This window comes from Diaphorina citri, unplaced genomic scaffold, assembly GCF_000475195.1.
Source record: "Diaphorina citri unplaced genomic scaffold, Diaci psyllid genome assembly version 1.1 scaffold1905, whole genome shotgun sequence".
In the NCBI taxonomy this organism is placed as follows: Eukaryota; Metazoa; Arthropoda; class Insecta; order Hemiptera; family Psyllidae; genus Diaphorina; species Diaphorina citri.
Genome location: NW_007379331.1, coordinates 37393 through 61541, shown reverse-complemented (window position 1 = coordinate 61541; position 24149 = coordinate 37393). Strand labels below are relative to the sequence as shown.

Here is a 24149-nt window from a genome sequence, read left to right as displayed (position 1 = left end):
TTAATTCTTCTCTTTTCTGTTTAGTTGTAAAAGGATATAACGTGGCCTTCAAAATTCTCTTGTGTATTGATTTTATTGTAATGTAGCTTTATTTATTTTTCATATAAATTTATACAAAGGTCGATAGGTACAATGGAAAAATTACATGTTTAAAATAAAATTGGTAACGTACATACATAATAGTAATAAGGATAAAACAATATCTGGGGACAATGTTGTTCTCAAACTTCATTTTCATTTCAGATCCATCCAAAGACTCCGCGGGGGGTAAACGCTTGGCGGTCAGGCGGCCACCATCCCCCACTAAACCCGCACAAACCATGCGGCTCAAGCGGAAAAAAACCGCCGAACTCTCATCCCGGGGCCGCCGATCATGCGTTCATAGACTTGGCGACAGCTTTCGACTCTGTTAGGATCTACCATGGAAAGCTGTTATGTCCCGAACAACCCAACTCACTATGGGCTGGACTGGGTCGAAGATATGGGTTCTTTCTCTTTACCCCCCCTGGACCTCGACCCATTGCCTAGCCTGTTCCCGTTTAGTCCTTGTTCAAACGCGGGGAACCTCAAGTAAGTCGTTTCGCCCCCGTTTTCTCGAACCTTTAAAGCTTTTTTAGGTTTTACCTTTCATTTTCCCCCTTTTTTTATCATTATTTTTTTTTTGCTGCTATTTTGTTGGATTTTTTTTTCTACATTTTATTAGGTAGGTAAGTATTATTAGTATATTTTTTTATTTCAAAATGTTTTTAGTATTATTATTACTTATTTTACTCGTTTTTTTTTTCAAATTCTTTTGTACTTGAAGGTAGGTACATAGCTTTTTTTTTCGTTTTTCCTCTCGATCATTTGACGCAATTTTTTTTTGTCCAACCTACTTCTTGTGGCTTCAGAGTCTCTCCCCATTCCGATGCATTTTCCAATTACCCCTCCTCCTCTGGCTGTTTGTAAAAAAGTATACTTTTTGTTCATTTGAAGTTCTTCAACTTTTTATATATTTACATAGGTAAAAAGAATCATAAAAAAAGCATTGGTTGACGGAATAACTTCTTTATTTTTTGACTTAGACGGTGTTTTCGCTTTTCTTTCCGATATTTAGTGGTTGAGTCCGACGGAAAATTAATCAAAAAGTTCAATCAAAAAGTAATTAATCAAAAAGTATCAAAATCATTGACACCTCATTAACTTTTGTAAATTATTCAGTGCATCTGTAATTACCTATTTGGCAACCATTTAATCTACCTTCTCGATCAAAAGAAATTAATTAATTTCAACATTTTCAACATATTTATTTATTTAGGTTAACAAGTTTTTGGGAAATTGGACTTCAAGTTTAGGAATGTAATGTCTGATAACAAAATCCCCATTTCTAAAATACAAAGGTACAATCATAACAACTAACAAATAATAACAATGGGTAACTGTGACATACCCAATAAATGATAAACAAATTCAAGTACCAAACTGGATAGGAATGAGTCATAGTTATTATTATTGTCACCAACATAATCAGTACAGGTAAGTGAAGTAGAAATAGGCTGGGGGCTGGGGGACTAATCCAAAGTTGAAAATTCATCAATTATGTTAAACAAGTCAAAAAGGAAATAGTGTACCTACTTCAAGAAATATTTCCTTTCGCCATAACTCCCAAAGGGATTGGCGAGTTTGATGTAATTTGGTCTATACCTTTCACATCTAACATCTAATAAAAGTCAATTGCTCCATGAAGTTCATTTTCAATCCACCAAAATCATCTGACCTTACCTACTTTACCTATAAATTTCATATGGGTTCCAGTCCACATTGATCAATATTTCAGTTGACTGCAGGGGCGTGTAGACTAACCTCTTCAACAGCATTTACCTGCTCATTAAATTGTTGGCTGGATCTTCAGATCTAATTCCATAGGAACTTTTTTCTGAATAAATTTTATTATGAGTTATAATCTAGAGTTCTCTGAACAACAATTTTTTTCCACCTGGTTGTCAAGGAGGGTCCACTCATAATCGAAGCCGTCGATCGACTAGATGTCGAGGTAGTGTACGCCGCGGTCTCAGCGAGTCGACGGTGCATCGACGGCTGTGTGGACACCTTTTTTTGGAAGGTTTCATCTATTTCGAACGGGTAATGGCTGTCTTACAAGAGACCAGTTGGTAGTCCAGCTACTGGCCTCGTAGAAAAACCTCTGGCATCCAGTAAAATTTCAGTCCAATTGAATAAAATACACTACCTTGTCTACAGCTAGAAATCCAATTGATTCTGGCCAACTAACTGAATTGAAATGTTACTGGACCTCAGTAGAGTAGTGTTTACCTGAGGCCATTGAGGCCTGTAACTGTACTGCCTATAAATCCAAGTCTTCACAAGGCGCGGAGGTTTTTCGTGGTCATATACCGTCACTTTGGCGCGGTGTATGGTTGACAATGACGAGATTTCTGTCTTTATAATTTTACCAATCTGTTTATGCTCACCACACACTATCAGGTAGACCTGATGACAGGTACTCCCGATCAGGCCTATCTGATAGTGTGTGTGCTCATGGCTCTTGGGGTGTCAGGTGTACCTGTCAGTGAGTGGGTGGCCTTATGAATCCCACTCACGCTCAGACCTGAGCGTGAGTGGTGGGCACGAATCCTCTTTCACCAAACTCTCCTCTTCACAGATGGTATCGGTGTCACCAAACGGAACTAACTACGGGCCGGGCCAGTACGGATGCACAATGGACGGTCAATGGAGCGGTCATCATCAGACGACCATGTTTCCCGCGATGAGTGTGAACGTGTCCATGAATATGACCATGCATCCCACCTACCCTAATACCATGGACCCTATGACATGTGGACAGGTAAGGGGTTAACACCATATTCTGGATTAACTCTTAAGCTTAGATCCCAACAGCCACATTTCTTTTGTTTCGCAACACTAGCGCAAATGTTGAGAAACAAACGTTTCGAATGTTGAGCAACTTTCAAGGTACTACCCTACTACCTCTTACTAAAAGCCAAGAAAAATGTTTCAAAAGTAGGTAAGTCTGGAGAGTGAAAATAGTATCAGGTAGACCTGACAAGCGGACCTTTCTCAGGTCTACCTGATAATGAGTGGTCGGCCTAACTGTTTTAGTACCTAGATAATTTTCCTTAACTCTTTCAGATGCAGTGGACACCTAGTGACAACACCGTGTATCAATCGCAAGGCCTCCTATCTCCAGATCAGATCAGCAGTGGAAACTATGGACCACCTTCAGCTACGTACAGTTTTACTGCTGACTTTAGACCTCAGAGTCAACAACAGTTTATGCAGCAATCGGCTGAGCCGCAGTTTATATGTACGAGGTGAGAGAAAAGCGCGGCTTGGGGTTTGTTTTGCTGCTTTCTTGTGTTTTTCTCTTTAAATCTATGTCCACATATAGTCGACTCCGTCAATTGATGGTGGATCGACAAGGTGAAGAGGTGAATCTACATGTATGTTGTCTAGACAGTGTACAGTCTCAGTCGACGTCGATCGACAGCGTCGTCTATGTTTTCACATACATTTAGAGCCTAATATACGGTATACCTGGTTTTATTTTCATATGATGAGTTACCCATTTTTATCTGAATCCTTGTTCGTCCTCTTCTTCTTCTTCTTCTTCCTCCTTCTTCCTCTTCCTTCTCCTCCTTTTCATCTTCTTCGTTTTCTCCTCCTTCTTCTCCCCCTCTTCTCGTCGTCCTTCAGTCCTTTTCCTTCCCTTTTTACCTTTGACTTTTGTAAAAAAAAAAAATAATAATAATAAAAATAAATCCAGAGTCTAATCCACCTCAATTCTCTCCTGCTCCCCAGTCCAGTCAAACCTCAGCCGCAATTCATACCCTCGCCGCCCCCCTCGTTTCATCATCAGTCTGGTATATGCAGTCAAAAGCCGCCCAAACGTCCCAAACTAAGCACATCTGTGCCTCTGAGTTCATCAGGATCTGAAGACGGTGGAGATGGGAAACCCAACCTATGCCGGATATGTGGTGAGTGCCCCCTAATTTGTGCCGTATACCTATATATGTAGGGAAAACATTTACCTATTATGTCCTTTTTATTTCGTAGAAGTAAGCATTTACCTATACCTGTGTAATCTAAGATTCACAAATTTTATTTGTGAGCAGCTTGGAGAGTAGCGCGATCTGCCTCGTAAGAGCTAGGTCACGGTTTCGATTCCCGGCCAGGGCAAACTATATCCTTCCCCCCAGGACCGCAAAGTAGGTACTTCCTTAGAGGCGTTTATTTTCCTTTATCCTGGCTTTCCCTGAACAGATAATATTCGACCTTGGAACGGCCGGCTTCCTCCTATCCTATCCTATCCTATCCTATCCTTCTTCTCTGTTCGATTCAGGTCTACCTGATACCTTTTTCACTCTCCAGACTTACCTACATTTGAAACATTTTTCTTGGTTTTTAGTAAGTCAGTAGTACCTTGAAAGTTGCTCAACATTCGAAAAGTTTGTTTCTCAACATTTGCCCTAGTGTTGCGAAACAAAAGAAATGTGGCTGTTGGGATCTAAGCTTAAGAGTTAATCCAGAATATGTTGTTAACCCCTTACCTGTCCACAGCTCATAGGGTCCATGGTATTAGGGTAGGTGGGATGCATGGTCATATTCATGGACACGTTCACACTCATCGCGGGAAACATGGTCGTCTGATGATGACCGCTCCATTGACCGTCCATTGTGCATCCGTACTGGCCCGGCCCGTAGTTAGTTCCGTTTGGTGACACCGATACCATCTGTGAAGAGGAGAGTTTGGTGAAAGAGGATTCGTGCCCACCACTCACGCTCAGGTCTGAGCGTGAGTGGGATTCATAAGGCCACCCACTCACTGACAGGTACACCTGACACCCCAAGAGCCATGAGCACACACACTATCAGATAGGCCTGATCGGGAGTACCTGTCATCAGGTCTACCTGATAGTGTGTGGTGAGCATAAACAGATTGGTAAAATTATAAAGACAGAAATCTCGTCATTGTCAACCATACACCGCGCCAAAGTGACGGTATATGACCACGAAAAACCTCCGCGCCTTGTGAAGACTTGGATTTATAGGCAGTACAGTTACAGGCCTCAATGGCCTCAGGTAAACACTACTCTACTGAGGTCCAGTAACATTTCAATTCAGTTAGTTGGCCAGAATCAATTGGATTTCTAGCTGTAGACAAGGTAGTGTATTTTATTCAATTGGACTGAAATTTTACTGGATGCCAGAGGTTTTTCTACGAGGCCAGTAGCTGGACTACCAACTGGTCTCTTGTAAGACAGCCATTACCCGTTCGAAATAGATGAAACCTTCCAAAAAAAAAAAAAAAAAAAAAAAAAAAAAAAACTGACAGCTAGCTACGTATTTAGATATCTTGGTTAGGGCTAACTCTTCTTCTCTTTGTTTAACTATAGTCCCATAGAGACGCGCTAGTTTGCTCCTAGTTTAATATCCCGTAGCCCCTAGGACATTTTATTACCTCATGAGGATGGACGGTATAGCACTCGAAGCAGATTGAACTAAATGAATAAGTGCTAGCTATCCCTGATTCTCTGATGCTGGTTAGGTTTCTTGTGGGAACAAACGTTAGTCTACTCCCAGTTTAACTTCCCCTATTCTATTCTATTCTAGTAGATATCTTGGTTAGGGCTAAGGGCTAACTCTTCTTCTCTCTATTTAACTATAGTCCCATAGAGACGCGCTAGTCTGTTCCTAGTTTAATATCCCGTTGCCCCTAGGACATTTTATTACCTCATGAGGATGGACGCAGATTGAACTAAATGAAAAAGTACTAGCTATCCCTGATTCTCTGATGCTCGTTAGGTTTCTTGTGGGAACAAACGTACTAAATGAATAAGTGCTAGCTATCCCTGATTCTCTGATGCTGGTTAGGTTTCTTGTGGGAACAAACGTTAGTCTACTCCCAGTTTAACTTCCCCTATTCTATTCTATTCTATTATGGGACTGGTTGCTCCTCTCCTGAGAGAGTATGCAATTAACACTGCGACCTCTGTAGATCTATTGTGACCAGTATTTTTTCCCCTGCCCGAGCTGCTGTCCCCCGGCCTTGATGGAACCGAGAAGTACCCTCACTGGTATATATCAACCTCTTCAGTTTCTCCAAAATTCACCTGTAGAACCTCTAAAGAGTCCGCACACTCAGGTTTATTCCAGAGAAAAGCTGTGAGTCCATATACTATCCCATTAAGAGGATACCACAAGGTGCCATCAAGGCCAGAGAGCTAGCTCAAGACCCCCGAATCGTAGGGGTCTGTCTGTGAGATCCACAAAAAATATTAGTGCAGAGGCTCTTAATTATCACCACAAATAAATAATTGATTAGATTTCAGTCAACTTTGCCATTATGTATTCATGATTAGATTTAATTGAAAGTTTTACCTCACGATCATGATTAGACTTTAATTTTTTAAAAGTTTAATCATCAAATCAAATCTGAATACCCTGTACAAACTTCACCATGTCATATATGTAACTCAATACTCGATAGTTTTCAAAGCAAGGGATACTGATGTGTAGGGGGTTACAATGTATCTTGAAACTTTAGCTACAAACACGTCTGCTTTCCTAAGTCCATCCTATTTTTTCTGTTTCTTCTTCTTCTTCTTCTTCTTCTTCTTCTTCTTCTTCTTTTTCTTCTTCTTCTTCTTCTTCTTGTTCCTATTTCATTTTCATTGGAAAGTTAGCTACATATTGGTTTTTATTGTTAGTGGAGACGACACATTAGCAAGTGATAAAAAGTGTTTCAACCCCGCGCAGTGTGGATTGTGGATTTTCATTGATTGATTATTAGGAATCAGTTTTATTGATATTTTTAACATCGTTCAACAGTGATTTTACGAGTAGGTATTTTTCATCAATATTTTAATCAATTTATTCTAATAATCAATCAATTTTATCAATATTTTCCGTGTCTTTCTTGAAGGATTACCTATCTACCTATCACTACTTTTGGTGCCTTTTTTCAATGTTGCCGAAGGGTTGTCTTGTGATAATCTCCCTTCTAGTGATAATCTCCCTGAACTCCCATAAAAAAGACCCGATGATCATCTTTTGAATATCTATTTATCTAATTGACAAATTAATTAATATTTTAGTTCAGGGGCGTGTTTGTCATTCTAAAACAATTTTAAATCGGGATTTTTTTAGATTTTAAATCGCGTGATAATTTAAATCGTGAATTGTAATAACCGTTTCCGATTTTTTGGAAATTGGATTTTCACCTTTTTCCCGAAATAAAATCATCGGATAACTACGTTTACTTTTTCAGTGTGTTAACTACATACTTATAACTAGATATTTTTGGTGTCTTTGTGTGGTCTTATCGTCCCGAAATCGAAGAGAGAAGGAAGACAGGATAGGAGAAAGCCTGCAGCCGTTCCGAGAACGAACATTATCCCATGAGGATAAAATCCGCCCCGGGCGGGAATCGAACCGCTTACAAGGCAGACGCACTACCAACTAAGCTAACTAGGCTGGCTCCATACACAATTAAAAAGCCCACTCTGATGCTTAGGTGTAGGAGCAACTGCCCTAAATGATCCTTTTGCTCCAAAGGAAGCATGGAAGGATGTCGAAAATATTGTGATGCGTGACATTTTTGACTGACTTAATGCTAGTTTTATTTCATCCCCGCCATTTACGCTCAGACAGTCTGACAGACCGCGATCTGACAGGTCTGGGTCTGTCATACCGTCTTGTCGTGAGTGGATGGCCTTACAAGTTGTAAGTACGAGAGTAAGTTTAGTTTTACGAGTTGTATTACTTAGTAAGTTTTGTATTTACCTAGGTATCTCAAGTAAAGGTACACACAAGACAGACACCATGTACAATGTTGTGGTGTCTTTGTTAAGTAGTTTCATATTTTCCAACTTTCAACGGTCATCAGTTGTGTGCAACTGTTTTTGGATGGATTATGTGTGATTTTACTTGGTAAGTTTGGGTTTAATCCTTTATCACTTCTTTGTTTTTGAATAGATTTATAGGTAGGTGTAGGTAATCAGTGCCTACTTATCTATAGTTGTTTGGTAGATTAGGTTCTGCCCTTTAGACTATTTGTGACTTGCAGGAAAGCAAGTTTTACAACTCAGGTTTTCAGTCAACTCATTAAAAATGGAGTTCTTTTAGCTTTTAGCACTTGCTAGCAGAGTACATTCTGCTCCAAGGTAAAATAAATTGACCCGATTACATTACTTTCCTTCCTATAGGATAAGGAAAGTAATAGAAAGTAAAAAGGTTGGATTTAGCTGGCCTAATTAGATTGGAGGGTATTGGATATGCCTTGTACGTGGTTCGATTCCGGGCCGAACTTTATCCTAAACAGATAATGTTCGTTCTCGGAACGGCTGACTTTCTCCTGTTATGACGTCCTTCTCTCTTCGTTTTCGGGACGATAAGACCTCAAAGTTCCCTTTACCAAACCTTTTAAAAGAAGAAGAAAGGAATACTTGCAATTAAATTCATCATCGAAAGAAAAGATCCAAGATATAGGTATAAATAACATAAAAATAAGACAGGCGAGGAAAAGCATCCAGAAAAATCCAAAAAAAAAGAAGAAGAAACAGAGAAGAAAAATCTGAGCAGAGAAAAAAATGGAGGGAGAAAGGGGGCGTGGCCAAAAAGGAAAATGTGGAAAATTTATCATCGTAGCAGAAATAATGGGTACCTACCGTTCTCTCTATCAAACCTTATTTTTACTTTCTATTACTTATTTATTAAGAAAAATAAAACTTAACCTGGCGCACTGCCGTGCGCTCAGATAATAAAATTGGGTTTTTTTATCACAATAAATTTCATTATGATTTATGGCACATACCTAAAGTTGGTACCTACTCATAATTCTACACATTATTCTGAGACTAGACACAACACTCCCACAAAATGTTGGGAAAAAAACGCTCTCCTTATTCTGCCTGAGTGCACCCTAAACCAGTACAATATTACACCGGAGATACAACCTATAATATGTAGGTAGGTATATTTGTAGCTATATATGTATTTGGTAAACCAGTATACATAGGTACACTATAGCTGTAGGTATTTGGTATACCAGTACATATAAACTATATCTATGTATTTGATATATTATGGTATTTGGTTACCCTCTGCCCTCTCAAGTTATAGCTTGAACCGTTTCCTTCCTATCCTGTCAAGACTTCATGCAGAAGGTCCTGGGTTCGATTCCCACCATCGAGAAAAAATTGTACTCGTTTTTCAATTGATGTTGGATATCGAATCAGAGACCTATGCATGACAAGCAAGCGTGTTACCTTTGGGCCAACCATTACTGCGACCGTGACTCTGGAAGTCTGGACCAAAGCCAAAAAACTTCGACCTGATAGGAAACTGAACCAGTCCTGAAAATTATTAGAGAAAATTCCTTTTTGTATTGAAAATTTTCATTTATTAAAATCAGCCAAAATACCTAACTAGAAAAGAGAACCTAAATAGAGGAACTATATCTACAAATAGGCAATACCTAGAACAAGATGAGCAAGATTCTGTAAAGATCTTATGGACCGAGAAAATGGACGTGAAATATTGTAAATAAATACCAATATGATTAAGAAAGACTATCTGCTCACATAGGTTCCTATCTATAATAATCTACGATATTATGAATCAGTAATGAAGAACAAAGTGTAGACAACATGAGGATTGAATTCATATCGATACAAACAGGGTGTCCTTAGAATATTTAAAATAGTTCTACCAAGCTCTTAGTAAACCAGATTGGGATCCTAAAAACTCGATTTAGCTGGCCTAATTAGATTGGAGGGTATTGGATATGCCTTGTACGTGGTTCGATTCCGGGCCGAACTTTATCCTAAACAGATAAGGTTCGTTCTCGGAACGGCTGACTTTCTCCTGTGATGTCGTCCTTCTCTCTTCGTTTTCGGGACGATAAGACCTCAAAGTTTTCAGTTCCCTTTACCAAACCTTTTAAAAGAAGAAGAAGAAGAAGAAGAAGAAGAAGAAGAAGAAGAAGAAGAAGAAGAAGAGGAAGAAGAAAGGAATACTTGCAAATTCATCATCGAAAGAAAAGATCCAAGATAGGTACAAATAACATAAAAAAAATCTGGTGTGAACATCACACGACTTTCTATTACATTATTATTAGGTAGGTAAGTATTATTAGTATATTTTTTTATTTCAAAATGTTTTTAGTATTATTATTACTTATTTTACTCGTTTTTTTTTTTTCAAATTCTTTTGTACTTGAAGGTAGGTACATAGCTTTTTTTTTCGTTTTTCCTCTCGATCATTTGACGCAATTTTTTTTTGTCCAACCTACTTCTTGTGGCTTCAGAGTCTCTCCCCATTCCGATGCATTTTCCAATTACCCCTCCTCCTCTGGCTGTTTGTAAAAAAGTATACTTTTTGTTCATTTGAAGTTCTTCAACTTTTTATATATTTACATAGGTAAAAAGAATCATAAAAAAAGCATTGGTTGACGGAATAACTTCTTTATTTTTTGACTTAGACGGTGTTTTCGCTTTTCTTTCCGATATTTAGTGGTTGAGTCCGACGGAAAATTAATCAAAAAGTTCAATCAAAAAGTAATTAATCAAAAAGTATCAAAATCATTGACACCTCATTAACTTTTGTAAATTATTCAGTGCATCTGTAATTACCTATTTGGCAACCATTTAATCTACCTTCTCGATCAAAAGAAATTAATTAATTTCAACATTTTCAACATATTTATTTATTTAGGTTAACAAGTTTTTGGGAAATTGGACTTCAAGTTTAGGAATGTAATGTCTGATAACAAAATCCCCATTTCTAAAATACAAAGGTACAATCATAACAACTAACAAATAATAACAATGGGTAACTGTGACATACCCAATAAATGATAAACAAATTCAAGTACCAAACTGGATAGGAATGAGTCATAGTTATTATTATTGTCACCAACATAATCAGTACAGGTAAGTGAAGTAGAAATAGGCTGGGGGCTGGGGGACTAATCCAAAGTTGAAAATTCATCAATTATGTTAAACAAGTCAAAAAGGAAATAGTGTACCTACTTCAAGAAATATTTCCTTTCGCCATAACTCCCAAAGGGATTGGCGAGTTTGATGTAATTTGGTCTATACCTTTCACATCTAACATCTAATAAAAGTCAATTGCTCCATGAAGTTCATTTTCAATCCACCAAAATCATCTGACCTTACCTACTTTACCTATAAATTTCATATGGGTTCCAGTCCACATTGATCAATATTTCAGTTGACTGCAGGGGCGTGTAGACTAACCTCTTCAACAGCATTTACCTGCTCATTAAATTGTTGGCTGGATCTTCAGATCTAATTCCATAGGAACTTTTTTCTGAATAAATTTTATTATGAGTTATAATCTAGAGTTCTCTGAACAACAATTTTTTTCCACCTGGTTGTCAAGGAGGGTCCACTCATAATCGAAGCCGTCGATCGACTAGATGTCGAGGTAGTGTACGCCGCGGTCTCAGCGAGTCGACGGTGCATCGACGGCTGTGTGGACACAGTCTTATACTTTTTTAAACCCTTCCTAATTTTTCTTCATTCTCCCCAGATCGGAGTGTCCAGGGAGTGGTATGGGCAAGCCCCCTCACGACGTGGCCGATGTGCTCCTCTCTCTCAAGCACGCAGTGGTGCATCCAGGCCAGATGACCCCACCCCCCTATGGGGACCCCGGGGCCCCCTATCAGGTGGGGGCACCCCAACAGTTCCCCACCGCCTCGCTCAGCTATACCGTACATCCTCACCAGGTAAGGAAATGTCCTAGAGTTCTAGGGGAAGTTCTATCAAACTTTTTTTTTTTTTTTTTTTTTAAGGACCTCTAAACTCAGGAATCAGACTCATCCTCATCCAATTCATTCCAGGTAAAACCTACGCCCGTCCCAGCACGCTCAAGACTCACCTGAGAACCCATAGTGGCGAGAAACCATACCGCTGTGAAGACTGCAACAAGAGCTTTAGTCAGGCAGCCAACCTGACAGCCCATGTTAGAACTCATAGTGGAGAGAAACCATTCAGGTAAGATATAGTCTATCTAAAAACAGGGAGGAGAACAGCTAACCCAAACCATTCTAGCTAGCTGGTAGTTCTTCTGAAGGTTCTCTCCACTTTTGAAGATGAGCACAAGTCACGATGGATGGTTGGTTGACTGCGTTTCAGGACGAGCCAATTAAACATGGCTAGAGACCATCACCCTGGTGTAGGTATGGCAGATAAACAAACCTTTTTCTTCATTCTACCATCACCATTCGGCTACAGCTGAAGCCGCTACAACAATAACAACAACAAAAATCTCAAAAATGTTGAGGATAATGTTCCATAGGTACCTCGGTTAGAACTGATAACAAATGAACGTCTTCACCACTACACCACCGAGGTAGGTTGACCGTTATGGACCGACCATAGCGTAGATTTACCTTAATACTCGACCTTTCAATGGCCTAAAATGGTCAATTCTTGACATTAGCTAAAAACATATTCGCCCCTTCCCCAGGTGTCCAATCTGTGACCGTCGCTTCAGTCAGTCCTCCTCCGTCACCACTCACATGCGTACGCACAGCGGCGAACGCCCCTACCGCTGTCGATTGTGTAAGAAGGCCTTTTCCGATTCTTCTACCCTCACCAAACATCTGCGCATTCATTCGGGCGAGAAACCGTACCAGTGTAAACTGTGCTTGCTTCGGTTCTCGCAGTCTGGGAACTTGAACCGGCATATGCGAGTACATGGGAGTCAGTACAATATGTTGCCAGTGTGAACTGTGCTTACAAAGCATCTACATGGGAGTAAACCAGGTGTGTTCAAACATAGTCGATCAACGACGAGGAATCTATGTTGTCGAGGCAGTGTGGACGGTTCAGTCGACATGGATCGATGGCCGGTCGACTATGTGTGGTCACAGCTTTATAGTCAAGTTACCGTTGTCCAGTGTTTGTAGCTCAACACACTCCTTCCTACTCAAAAATTTGAATGATTACCCATTTAATTTTGTCCCGAAATGGCACAGAGAAATAGGACAGAATCGAAGAAAGCCAACAACTGTTCCGAGACTACATTATCCCTTCAGGATAAACTCCGCCCCGGACGGAAATCGAACTCGCGGCCTAGCGCTTACAAGGCAGACGCGCTACCAACAAAGCCAACTAGGCTGATAATAGGGTAACGTAGATTAACTCTGTACTCTCTAGTCATTTTATAGTTTTATTATACCCACTCGAAATCATTGCAACATAGATTAAGATTAGTTAGAAACTTAGTATTAAGATTAGAATTAAGAATATTGTAATTGTAAATTGTGCATAATGTGTGTTAACAGCATAATAAACTTAATTAAAATTAAAAAAAAAAAAAAAAATTGTAAATCTTCTACAGTTTGTCTGAATTGAATTATATTTTGAAAATGTGTCTAATAAAAAAGAACTTTCCTCATTGGATTTAGGGCCTTATTGTCTTCTTTTATTATTATTATTTCTTTTTATGTTCCACATTTCCTTGAATTTGTATGATAATTTCAAATATTTTCTGTAGTGATTCTATTCAATTGTTTCATTGGGTTTCAGGGTAATCGAGAACAGATAGAGAAGTTATCAAGTGTTGATAGTTTGCTGAAGAAGTTGCAGTTCTTATTCAAGCTACCAAACAAGTTGAAGTCCCAAATACAGGAGAACAATTATGAGCAGGTAAAAAGGAAAGATAAACTCAGATTCAATAGTATGCACTAATTGCTGCTGAAGCAAAGATCAAATTCTTTACACAAGTGGTTCTAAGTTAAAACTGCCATGTACAATAGGTAGTCTGTTGAATTTACCAGTTTCCAATGGATCACTGAGGTTAAGGAACGTTGCGTGCGGTTGGTATAATGTATCTGAACAATAAGTAGAGGACATGGATGAAATTCCAGTGAAATGGCAAGACATGATTTGTAGGTTCGTGGAGATAAGCCCTTAGGGACCCACACTTGAGCCTCCAAGTTGGCTTTTGGGTTTCAGGGTAATCGAGAACAGATAGAGAAGTTATCAAGTGTTGATAGTTTGCTGAAGAAGTTGCAGTTCTTATTCAAGCTACCAAGCAAGTTGAAGTCCCAAATACAGGAGAACAAGTATGAGCAGGTAAAGAGGAAAGATAAAGTCAGATTCAGTAGTAAGCACTAATTGCTGCTGAAGTGAAGATCAAATTATTTACGCAAGTGGTTCTAAGTTAGAACTGCCATGTACAATAGGTAGTCTGTTGAATTTATTAGTTCCCAATGGATCACTGAGGTTAACGAACGTTGCGTGCGGTTGGTATAATGTATCTGAACAAAAAGTAGAGGACATGGATGAAATTCCAGTGAAATGGGCAATACATGATTTGTAGGTTCGTGGAGATAAGAGGGACCCTTGGTCCCTACACCTGAGCCTCTAGGTTGGCTTTTTATGTATAGTGCTAACAAGATATATAAGTATAGGTATGTTTTATTTGATATCATTTTTTTTACACGAGATTCTTATCCTAAGATTAATCTATGATTCTAAGAGAAGATTTTGGCATGAAATCTGTATATGCTTACCAGGTAAAGGGCTGCCTCTTATATTGAAAAAAGGTTCTTGTTTTGAGAATATTAATAAATCTATTGGATGTTTTTACCCAGGCTGTGAAAAACTAAAAAAAAAAAAAAAAAAAAAAAAAAAAAAAAATAGGTTTCTTTTTTAGGTGTACGATTGTTTGTAGATTCATGTGTACATGAAAATATGTAATTTATCGGAGTCATACCTATTTACTTGTATGTATTATAAATTATAATTTTTATACCTTATATTAACTGTAGAATTTTGTAGATACTTACCTATCTCACTGAAATATCAATAAATTTTTAACCATGTATTTATTGTCCAATAGGTAAATGATGTTGTATGCAGAATGCACACGACTTAGTAAATAATTTCAATTTCAATCTCAAATCAAAAATCCCATTCTAGTCAGAGTTATCCTAAAATAATTTTGTTTATAAGGTCCTTATTTGTTCCCTCCAAACATGATTTTACAGAGGATATCAGTACTTTTTGTCTTCTTCAGAAAGTTCACATTATCCTACTTAATTATTCTTGATTATCGGTTCTTGTAAAAAATAAGTAGGTACCTAGATATTTTATTTATAAGTAGGTACCTATGTATTATTTATTATTATAAAATTATATATTCACTTAGATAAATACAGAGAGCACTTAATTTATTCGTATATTTTTTATTTTTACCTTCCACTAGCAATTCTTTTTTGAAGAGATATTAAGGAGCGCGGTAGCGCTCCGCCCCGCCAAGTCAAGAAAGTTTGACTTTATGATAGAACAGGAACAACGGAGAGGTCTTTACTTATCATCCAAAATTGAAGAGAGAAGAAAGACAGGATAGCAGAAATCCAATCGATCTGAGAAGTGAGAAAGAACCTTAAAATTTATTTAGGTTTAGGATAAAGTTCACTCCGGGCGGGAATCGAACCCGCAAGCTAGCGCTTACATACCTAACTTACATTATAAAATTATGCACAATAGCGTGGCGTGCATAATAAACTCGTTTGTGCATAATGCTAGATCTGGCAACAGCCATGGTAGGGCAACAGTGCAAAAGCTCGGGCTGTGTTCGAACATTTTTTGTGTTCCCTCCTCAAAATATTTTCATTCCGCGGGAAAATTCAAATTATTGATAAAAAAAGCCAAGTACCCAAAATGCAGAAAAATTGTCCTTCTCTCCAAATTTTGTGAAAAATATGGATTTCAAACTGATTTCTTATCTAAATTTGATTTAAAATCAATCCTACAAGAATATCTATTCCTTTGGATTAGTCTACGGAATTTGAGAAAGTTCCAACACTTTACAGTTGATCTCCGCATCAGAAGATGTCAAAATCTAGTGGAGGCAACCCATATGACATAGATAGTCCAAGTTTCAACTCTGATCTGTATCTGGAAAAACTGCTGAGGGTAAGTTTTCAGTTCATGCTTCATTTTCTTTTTTGAAGAGGTTTCAAAGGGGGAACTGAACCAACAAGGTGTGATTGTCCCAGAATTATAGAGAGGAGGATAAGATAGGAGACAGCCAGCTGTTCCAAGAACAAACCTTATCTTTTTAGGATAAAGTACATCCCAGGCAGGAATTGAACCCCCTCACTTTGTGTTCCCAAGACAGGCACAGTACCTTCCTAGCTAAGCAGGCAGGCTGGCTTTTTTTATTTTTTGCAGGATCTCCCTATTGTTTTTATTTTTTTCTCTCTTTTCATTGCAAGGAAACATTTCATACACAACTTACCTACCTAACTAGGTTTCTCTTCAAAAAATAAACAAGTAATCCCATATTGTGTAACAGAAGTCCTTGTTCAAGACACTCATTCGATTGATTGTTTTCAGGAATGTTCACTCAAGCAGGTAATGGATGAAGAGTATGCTATCAAACGGGATGCCCAAACACTACACTCGGATATGCAAACTCTCGTCTATGAAAACTACAACAAGTTCATTTCTGCCACAGACACTATCAAAAAGGTAAGTCTTCTCCTTACATCTTTCAATGAAGTGGTACAATATTTAACTCGAGAGATAAAGGGACCACATGTCCTAATAATTTGACAGCCTAAAAGTCTGAATAAACCACTATACTAGACCATTTTACACCTGCACTGAATTTTATCATTTAACTTGAACCATCAATTTGTAGATCCCAAGTTCATGACTGAGATTGTAGGTATACTTATTTATCAATCATTTATTTTGTCTTGTTTTCAGATGAAGATGGATTTCAAGAAGATGGAGGATGAAATGGACTTGTTGGTGAACAAAATGTCCTCAGTGATATCATTTTCCGATAAGATATCTTCCACACTTGAGGTAAACTGGTTTTCTGATGTAATGCTAGGAAAATCAACTTTCCAAGGTAGTGGGCTAATTTCAAAGTGTAGGATGGCTGGTTAACACATAATTTGTCTGCCAGTGTGTCCCTTTGATTAATTGCCACTCTAAACGTTTTGGCGAAAATCTTTGAACGCCTTATATTTAATAAAATCAGTACCTACACCTATGCTAATATTTCTCCACACCAGCATGGTTTTACTAGAGCCCGGTCCACTACTACTAATCTGTCGTCCTTCCTTCACTCCCTCTCTACTATCCTTCCCCAATGTAACCAAGTTGACACGGTGTACACCGATATCCGCTCAGCTTTTGACAGGGTGTCCCATTCTATACTGTTAACTAAGTTACATAACTTCGGATATCCTTTGTCATTAGTTAAACTCTTCGCTTCTTACCTTAAAAATCGCCAACTCCGTGTCAAATACAACAATATCCTCTCTTCCCCTTATTATCCTACCTCTTCAGTCCCTCAGGGCAGCCTTCTTGGTAACGTTTTCTTCTCTATCATGATAGATGGTATCACTCAAGTCATTTCCCACTCCTACTTCCTACTCTATGCTGATGACTTGAAAATTTTCAAACCCATCTCAAATTTACAAGACATGTTTCTATTACAACAAGATCTGTACCAAATTCAAAATTGGCTTTCCCTAAACTCTTTATCCTTTGTCCTCAGAAATGTGAAGTGGTGAGTTTTACTCGAAAGAAGAACCTCATACCTACATCCTACGTCATTGACTCAATACCTGTCAATCGTGTACAAACTAAAAAAGATCTAGGTGTTATATTTACAAACAACCTGTGTTTCAATACACACATAAATAAAAAGTCCTTGTTCAAGACACTCATTCGATTGATTGTTTTCAGGAATGTTCACTCAAGCAGGTAATGGATGAAGAGTATGCTATCAAACGAGACGCTCAAACACTTCACTCTGATATGCAAACTCTTGTTTATGAAAACTACAACAAGTTCATTTCTGCCACAGACACTATCAAAAAGGTAAGTCTTCTCCTTACATCTTTCAATAAAGTGGTACAATATTAAACTCGAGAGATAATTGACCACATGTCCTTGTTGACAGCCTAAAAGTCTAAAATTCTAAAGAAACCACTATACTAAACCATTTTACACCTGCACTGAATTTTATCATTTAACTTGAACCACTAATTTGTAGATCCCAAGTTCATGACTGAAATTGTAGGTATACTAAGATTTATCAATCATTTATTTTGTCTTGTTTCAGATGAAGATGGATTTCAAGAAGATGGAGGATGAAATGGACTTGTTAGTGAACAAAATGTCCTCAGTGATATCATTTTCCGATAAGATATCTTCCACACTTGAGGTAAACTGGTTTTCTGATGTAATGCTAGGAAAATCAACTTTCCAAGGTAGTGGGCTAATTTCAAAGTGTAGGATGGCTGGTTAACACATAATTTGTCTGCCAGTGTGTCCCTTTGATTAATTGCCACTCTAAACGTTTTGGCGAAAATCTTTGAACGCCTTATATTTAATAAAATCAGTACCTACACCTATGCTAATATTTCTCCACACCAGCATGGTTTTACTAGAGCCCGGTCCACTACTACTAATCTGTCGTCCTTCCTTCACTCCCTCTCTACTATCCTTCCCCAATGTAACCAAGTTGACACGGTGTACACCGATATCCGCTCAGCTTTTGACAGGGTGTCCCATTCTATACTGTTAACTAAGTTACATAACTTCGGATATCCTTTGTCATTAGTCAAACTCTTCGCTTCTTACCTTAAAAATCGCCAACTCCGTGTCAAATACAACAATATCCTCTCTTCCCCTTACTATCCTACCTCTTCAGTCCCTCAAGGCAGCCTTCTCGGTAACGTTTTCTTCTCTATCATGATAGATGGTATCACTCAAGTCATTTCCCACTCCTACTTCCTACTCTATGCTGATGACTTGAAAATTTTCAAACCCATCTCAAATTTACAAGACATGTTTCTATTACAACAAGATCTGTATCAAATTCAAAATTGGCTTTCCCTAAACTCTTTATCCTTTTGTCCTCAGAAATGTGAAGTGGTGAGTTTTACTCGAAAGAAGAACCTCATACCTACATCCTACGTCATTGACTCGATACCTGTCAATCGTGTGCAAACTAAAAAATCTGGTGTGAACATCACACGACTTTCTATTACATGAAACTTCTCAACTGTAAGTCGGACAGTTCTAAAAGTTTCACCATTCGATTCGGCGTGAAAAATCCCATGGGATCAACTATTCACATGCTTACTTGTTAATGGTTCACAAATAAATCTCTCACTAAAGTTAAAATAATAGGTTTTTTTTTTTTTTTTTTTTTTTTTTTTTTTTTTTTTTTTTTTTTACACGAGATTCTTATCCTAAGATTAATCTAGGCTTCTAAGATAAAATTTTGGCATGAAATCTGTATATGCTTAGCAGGTAAAGGGCTGCCTCTTATATTGAAAAAAAAGGTTCTTGTTTTGAGAATATTAATAAATCTATTGGATGTTTTTATCCAGGCTGTTCAAGATTATTGACCTTGTTTAGACTGCAGGAGTAAAGGGACTTTTCAGTCTCATTCTGGCAGGATAAACAAGGTATATTCTATTCTATAATAATGTCGTGGGGATGGTATTTGGTAACAAATTTAATATCATCCCTATGACAAATTCATTATCCCATCAGGATAAAATCCGCCCCGGGCGGGAATCGAACCCGCGGCCTAGCGCTTACAAGGCAGACGCACTACCAACTATCCAGCAAACGAAAACCCTTAAAACTCTATTTCGTACTAATAGGTACATTATTTCTTGAATTCTAGCCCTGTTTCTTGGTATAACTGTGTTTTGTGTTAATATAGGCTGGCTGGCTCGATTACTTACCGAAATACTTGGCCACATTTCCATATATGATAGGTTTGACAATGGTCACATCTTTGAGTCTCTTATTGGGATCATCACCGGGTGATATTTGTTGAGGTATTTGTGCTGCTATTGTTGCCATGTTCCCCCTTGATTATTTCACTTGGGAGGAAGCACTGAGGTCTATTGAAGTGGTGGCTACTTATTGAAGTTGCAGTTCTTTATTGAAGTGGTTCTTCAGATTGTCGATTTGCCAGAAGTTGTTCTTTGGACATAGAACGTAACTATCGCAATGTGTGAACAATTTGGTTGAAATCTGAAAACAAAGAAGAAGAGAAATGAAGAATTTTAGTTTTTTTTTTTGCAGAATGAGTTTTTAGGAAACTGATGAAATAAAGGGACTTTTTTAATGTTTCGCGACAGTATGAATAAAACCTATTAGGTTTTTAATTATTAAATCAATTTTTCCTTTTTAAAGTTTTTGAGGGACTTTTTGTTTATGGTCATATCTGAGTAGGCTGATTTTGCTTAAAGTTTTTTATTTATTTAAATTTTTAAATCTCGGACTAGCAATCTGATTGGCTGAAAATTTTGAAATCAAAATGGATCCAAGATTTAAACTTAAAGAAGTTTAGTCCTCAGCCATTAGTGTTTCTTTATTTTTTCCTCCCGACTTTATCTGTTCACAGGCCACCGCCAAAGACCTATCCCAGTCGGTCCACCTCCTCCTTCAGCTGCGTGAGCCTCCCTCCAGTCTCTGTTCTGAATATTTATCCCATGCTGAACTACGGCTTAGTTCCCAGCTCGAATCTCTAACCCAGTTAGACCCGAGTGTGGATATACTGGAATTTGTACAGCAGAGTGGAGATGGTTATGTGAATGATTTGTGTTTGATGATCAGCTGTTATAATGATATGTTTATCAATAGGTGAGTAACTTCTGGTCTGGTTTAGAAGTTTTAAATTCACTGCATAGGTAACCCCTTTTAAATACATTATTGACCGAACGAAGTGAAGGTCTATGTTTTAACTCGATCATTTTGTATTAGATCAGTTGCGCTCGCAGAGTGGAGATGGTTATGTGAATGATTTGTGTTTGATGATCAGCTGTTATAATGATATGTTTATCAATAGGTGAGCAACTTCTGGTTAGATAGATCTTTAACGCTACTTGATAACTTCGGTCTTTGGTGACGAAGGTTTTAGCCTACTCACATAAACTTCACCCAGCCTGAGCTGGGCAAAAGCCAGAAGCACGCCATTGTCCAGATGGTCACCCATCTAGATACCAACCGCGCGCAACGTTGCTTAATTTCAGTGATCCAATTGGAACTGTTAGTATTCAACGTACTGTCACCGCTACCGCTGGCTATTTGCTATCGAAATTAGCGTGTTTTTTTTCTGGGAATCGAGCCCCAGGCTGTTCAAGATTATTTACATGCAGAGAAAGTGTTGGAGCAGTATGGAAACTTGGAATCATTTCAAGGCATACGACAAGACTGCTATAATACTCTGGAACAGTTGAAGGATATGCTACGACAGCAGTTTAAACAGAAAGAGGTAATTATAACTTTCTTATTTTTCAAAAGGTTTGTTAGAGGGAACCGTAACAACAGAGGTCTTATCGTTCCGAAATCGAAGAGAGGACGGGATAGTAGAAAACCAGCCGTTCCGAGAACGAACTTTATCTGTTTAGGATAAAATCCGCCCCGAGCCGGAGTCGAACCCGCGATCTAGCGCTTATAAGGTAGGCGCGCTTGGCCAACCGATAACATACCATGTAACAGATTTTTCAATTCTCAAAGTTGAATTCATAGCAACTAAAAAATAATAATAGTAAGGTACAAATTATTTAATAATGGTTTTTATTGAGATCATAATATTTACAATTTATACAACTTATTTTACTTGTATGTTGCTCGGGTGATAGCAAATACTGTGTTAACTTGAGTGGGCTGTAGACAACTTTTTTCTCCACTTAAAATCTCTCTCTCTCGCTCTTTTTATTTTGTTTCGTCCTTTTTTTCACTAACTTAAATTTCCTCCGAGGTCTCTTATTTTTCCAATCAATCTTTTGATTTTCGTCCTCTCTTCATCTCTCTCTTCGGTCTCCCACTCCTCTTCCTTCTCTCTCATACTCCCTCTCTCTCCTGCTTACTCGACGCAATGTCTGTCTTCAGTTTCACAATCAACTCCCGGCCCATATTTACCTTATCCTTGTACACGCCTATCTCTCGCTCCAATCGCTTCTTCGCTTCGATGATACCGCGTAGCGTGCTGGCTTTAGCGGACTCGAAATTGACCGAGTGTGCCGCGATAAGCGACGCAGAGGCCGGAGTATGCGGGACTGTGCTACTGAGAGTCTTGTACATCGTAAGGGTCGGCTCGTTGAAAATGATCTCCTCGTAAAACTCATTATAAAGGAGACTGTTGGTCGCATCACACGCCGCGTCTTTCGTCTTGAACAACTTCAGCATGTGGTAAAGCGTCACAGGTCGTTCGTTCGGGTCGTGGAAGTAAATCTTAATCACAAGTTCGAATTCTCCCCAACCGGTTTCGGAGATTTCGAACGGTGGTTTGGTGAGGATGCGAACGTTGACCGGGTAGGATTCGTGCAGTTTGAACGAGACCTTCTTGATGTACTTGGCGAGATCTTCCTTGTAGTACGGCTTGATGTAGACCTTCCACTCGTGCGTGTGTCCGTCACTCTCACGCTTCTTACCTGGGGAGCAGAATCAGAATCAATGAAATTAAACAGAGTACTGTAGAAATGAGCCCCCATCTAAATTCCAATGAGGATGTGTCCTAGAGGTGTAATGATTTCGGAGTTTTGACCTCAGATTTGGACTTTTCCCAACTTTTTACATAGGAATCGACCATTTATTTATAATTTTTACCCATTTGCAACGGCTCCATTATTATTATTTTCAACACAAACCTTTTGTATTTTTATATTCTGAACATAAGGAAGTTTCAAATTCAAATATTCAATCCATCCCTTATTCTCATTTCACAGAACCAGTCAAGACATTATCATCAAAGCCTCTCGCCGTCAGTGTAAAACTCATCTAGATCGACTGAAAGCTCATTTCAGCGATGCTCTAACTCGCCTACGTCACAGTCTACTATCCACTAAACTAACACAGTCACCCACTAATGATAGTGGACAGAATACACTATCCACTGAGTTGATGCCACTAGGCGTTGCTATAGTGGAGAAGGTGAAGGCTGTACTGCAGGACTTGATGGTAAGTTGATGTCCACTAATTCCACCAAACTAACACAGTCACCCACTAATGATAGTGGACAGAATACACTATCCACTGAGTTGATGCCACTAGGCGTTGCTATAGTGGAGAAGGTGAAGGCTGTACTGCAGGACTTGATGGTAAGTTGATGTCCACTAATTCCACCAAACTAACACAGTCACCCACTAATGATAGTGGACAGAATATACTATCCACTGAGTTGATGCCACTAGGCGTTGCTATAGTGGAGAAGGTGAAGGCTGTACTGCAGGACTTGATGGTAAGTTGATATCCACTACCTATCTGCTGAGAGTACTGAGTTGATAAAAAGCATAAATACAACCTATAATAATTATGTAAAACCGAAATACCTACATAAGACCATGGTTAGACTTATTTCAAGCTTTGCCAAGGCAGTGTATGGCATCCCAATTAAAAAAAATAAGACTTTTTTTGAAGAGGTTTGATAGAAAACACTGTGACAACAAAGATCTTATCGTCCCGAAAGCGAAGAGAGAAGGACAGGATAGAAAAAAGCCAGCCGTTCCGAGAACCTTATATGTTCAGGATAAAGTTCGCCCTGGGCTGAAATCAAACCCGCGACCTAGCGCTTACAAGCACCACCCGGGGTGGATTTTATCCTAAAAAGATGATATAATGTTCGTTGTCTCCTATTCGGTGTTTTTTCTCTTACTTTCGGGACGATAACACCTTCAGAGTTAATTTTTTTCCCTTCTTTTCTCGATTCTGCTCTTTAACCCTTATGAAGGTTGTTCGCCTTTATGAGACCTCTAAAATAAATGAATAAATCACATTCCATTCAACTTGGGTACTGACTAATGCAATTTCTCTCCTTTCACAGCTTTTCCTACAGCCTGAAATCGGGTTCGCCTCGTCCCTGAAGAATCGTAAATTCCTCGAACATTTCTGTGTAGACTCTGTACGGGAAGGTCTGGTGGTAGCATTGCTTCACCATGTCAACTCTACAGCCCTGGACTTTACCGACCAAGCTAATCCTACTGGCACTCCGCCTCTAACATTGCTACTCGAAAAATGAGGACCAACAGAATTTTTCTTTTTCTTCTACGACTTCTAGATACCGAAATAAATCGATTTAAAAAATACCGGTAAATCGTGAACTTC

General features: G+C 38.6%; 4 protein-coding genes across 5 annotated transcripts in view; 3 read left to right on the top strand and 1 right to left on the bottom strand.

Annotated features, from left to right (window-relative positions):
* Nucleotides 1–247: 247 nt before the first annotated feature.
* LOC103517604 (protein glass-like) lies at nucleotides 248–13097 on the top strand. Its single transcript, XM_008482647.2, has 6 exons — nucleotides 248–570; nucleotides 2617–2842; nucleotides 3148–3329; nucleotides 3817–3992; nucleotides 11882–12035; nucleotides 12511–13097. Exons 1-6 carry the CDS (start codon nucleotides 422–424, stop codon nucleotides 12770–12772), a joined length of 1149 nt encoding a protein of 382 aa, XP_008480869.1. The 5' UTR covers nucleotides 248–421; the 3' UTR covers nucleotides 12773–13097.
* On the top strand, nucleotides 12795–21719 carry LOC113470887 (vacuolar protein sorting-associated protein 51 homolog). Its single transcript, XM_026829640.1, has 5 exons — nucleotides 12795–12809; nucleotides 13575–13694; nucleotides 14004–14123; nucleotides 21178–21347; nucleotides 21689–21719. The coding sequence occupies exons 1-5, from the start codon at nucleotides 12795–12797 to the stop codon at nucleotides 21717–21719; spliced, it is 456 nt and encodes a 151-aa protein (XP_026685441.1).
* LOC103517603 (vacuolar protein sorting-associated protein 51 homolog) lies at nucleotides 15703–18819 on the top strand. 2 transcript variants are annotated; one of them, XM_026829638.1, is made up of 3 exons: nucleotides 15703–15971; nucleotides 17763–17897; nucleotides 18142–18819. In XM_026829638.1, exons 1-3 carry the CDS (start codon nucleotides 15888–15890, stop codon nucleotides 18325–18327), a joined length of 405 nt encoding a protein of 134 aa, XP_026685439.1. In that variant the 5' UTR covers nucleotides 15703–15887; the 3' UTR covers nucleotides 18328–18819. The 2 variants fall into 2 exon arrangements, with proteins under 2 accessions (XP_026685439.1, XP_026685438.1); XM_026829637.1 differs by lacking the exons at nucleotides 17763–17897; nucleotides 18142–18819 and adding exons at nucleotides 16395–16529; nucleotides 16770–17161.
* LOC113470885 (YEATS domain-containing protein 4) overlaps nucleotides 21596–24149 on the bottom strand; it is a 4140-nt gene continuing 1586 nt past the window's right edge. Inside the window, exon 2 of the mRNA XM_026829636.1 lies at nucleotides 21596–22480. Coding sequence (XP_026685437.1) covers nucleotides 21891–22480 — 590 coding nt within the window. The 3' untranslated portion in view covers nucleotides 21596–21890. The remainder of the gene's footprint in view (nucleotides 22481–24149) is intronic.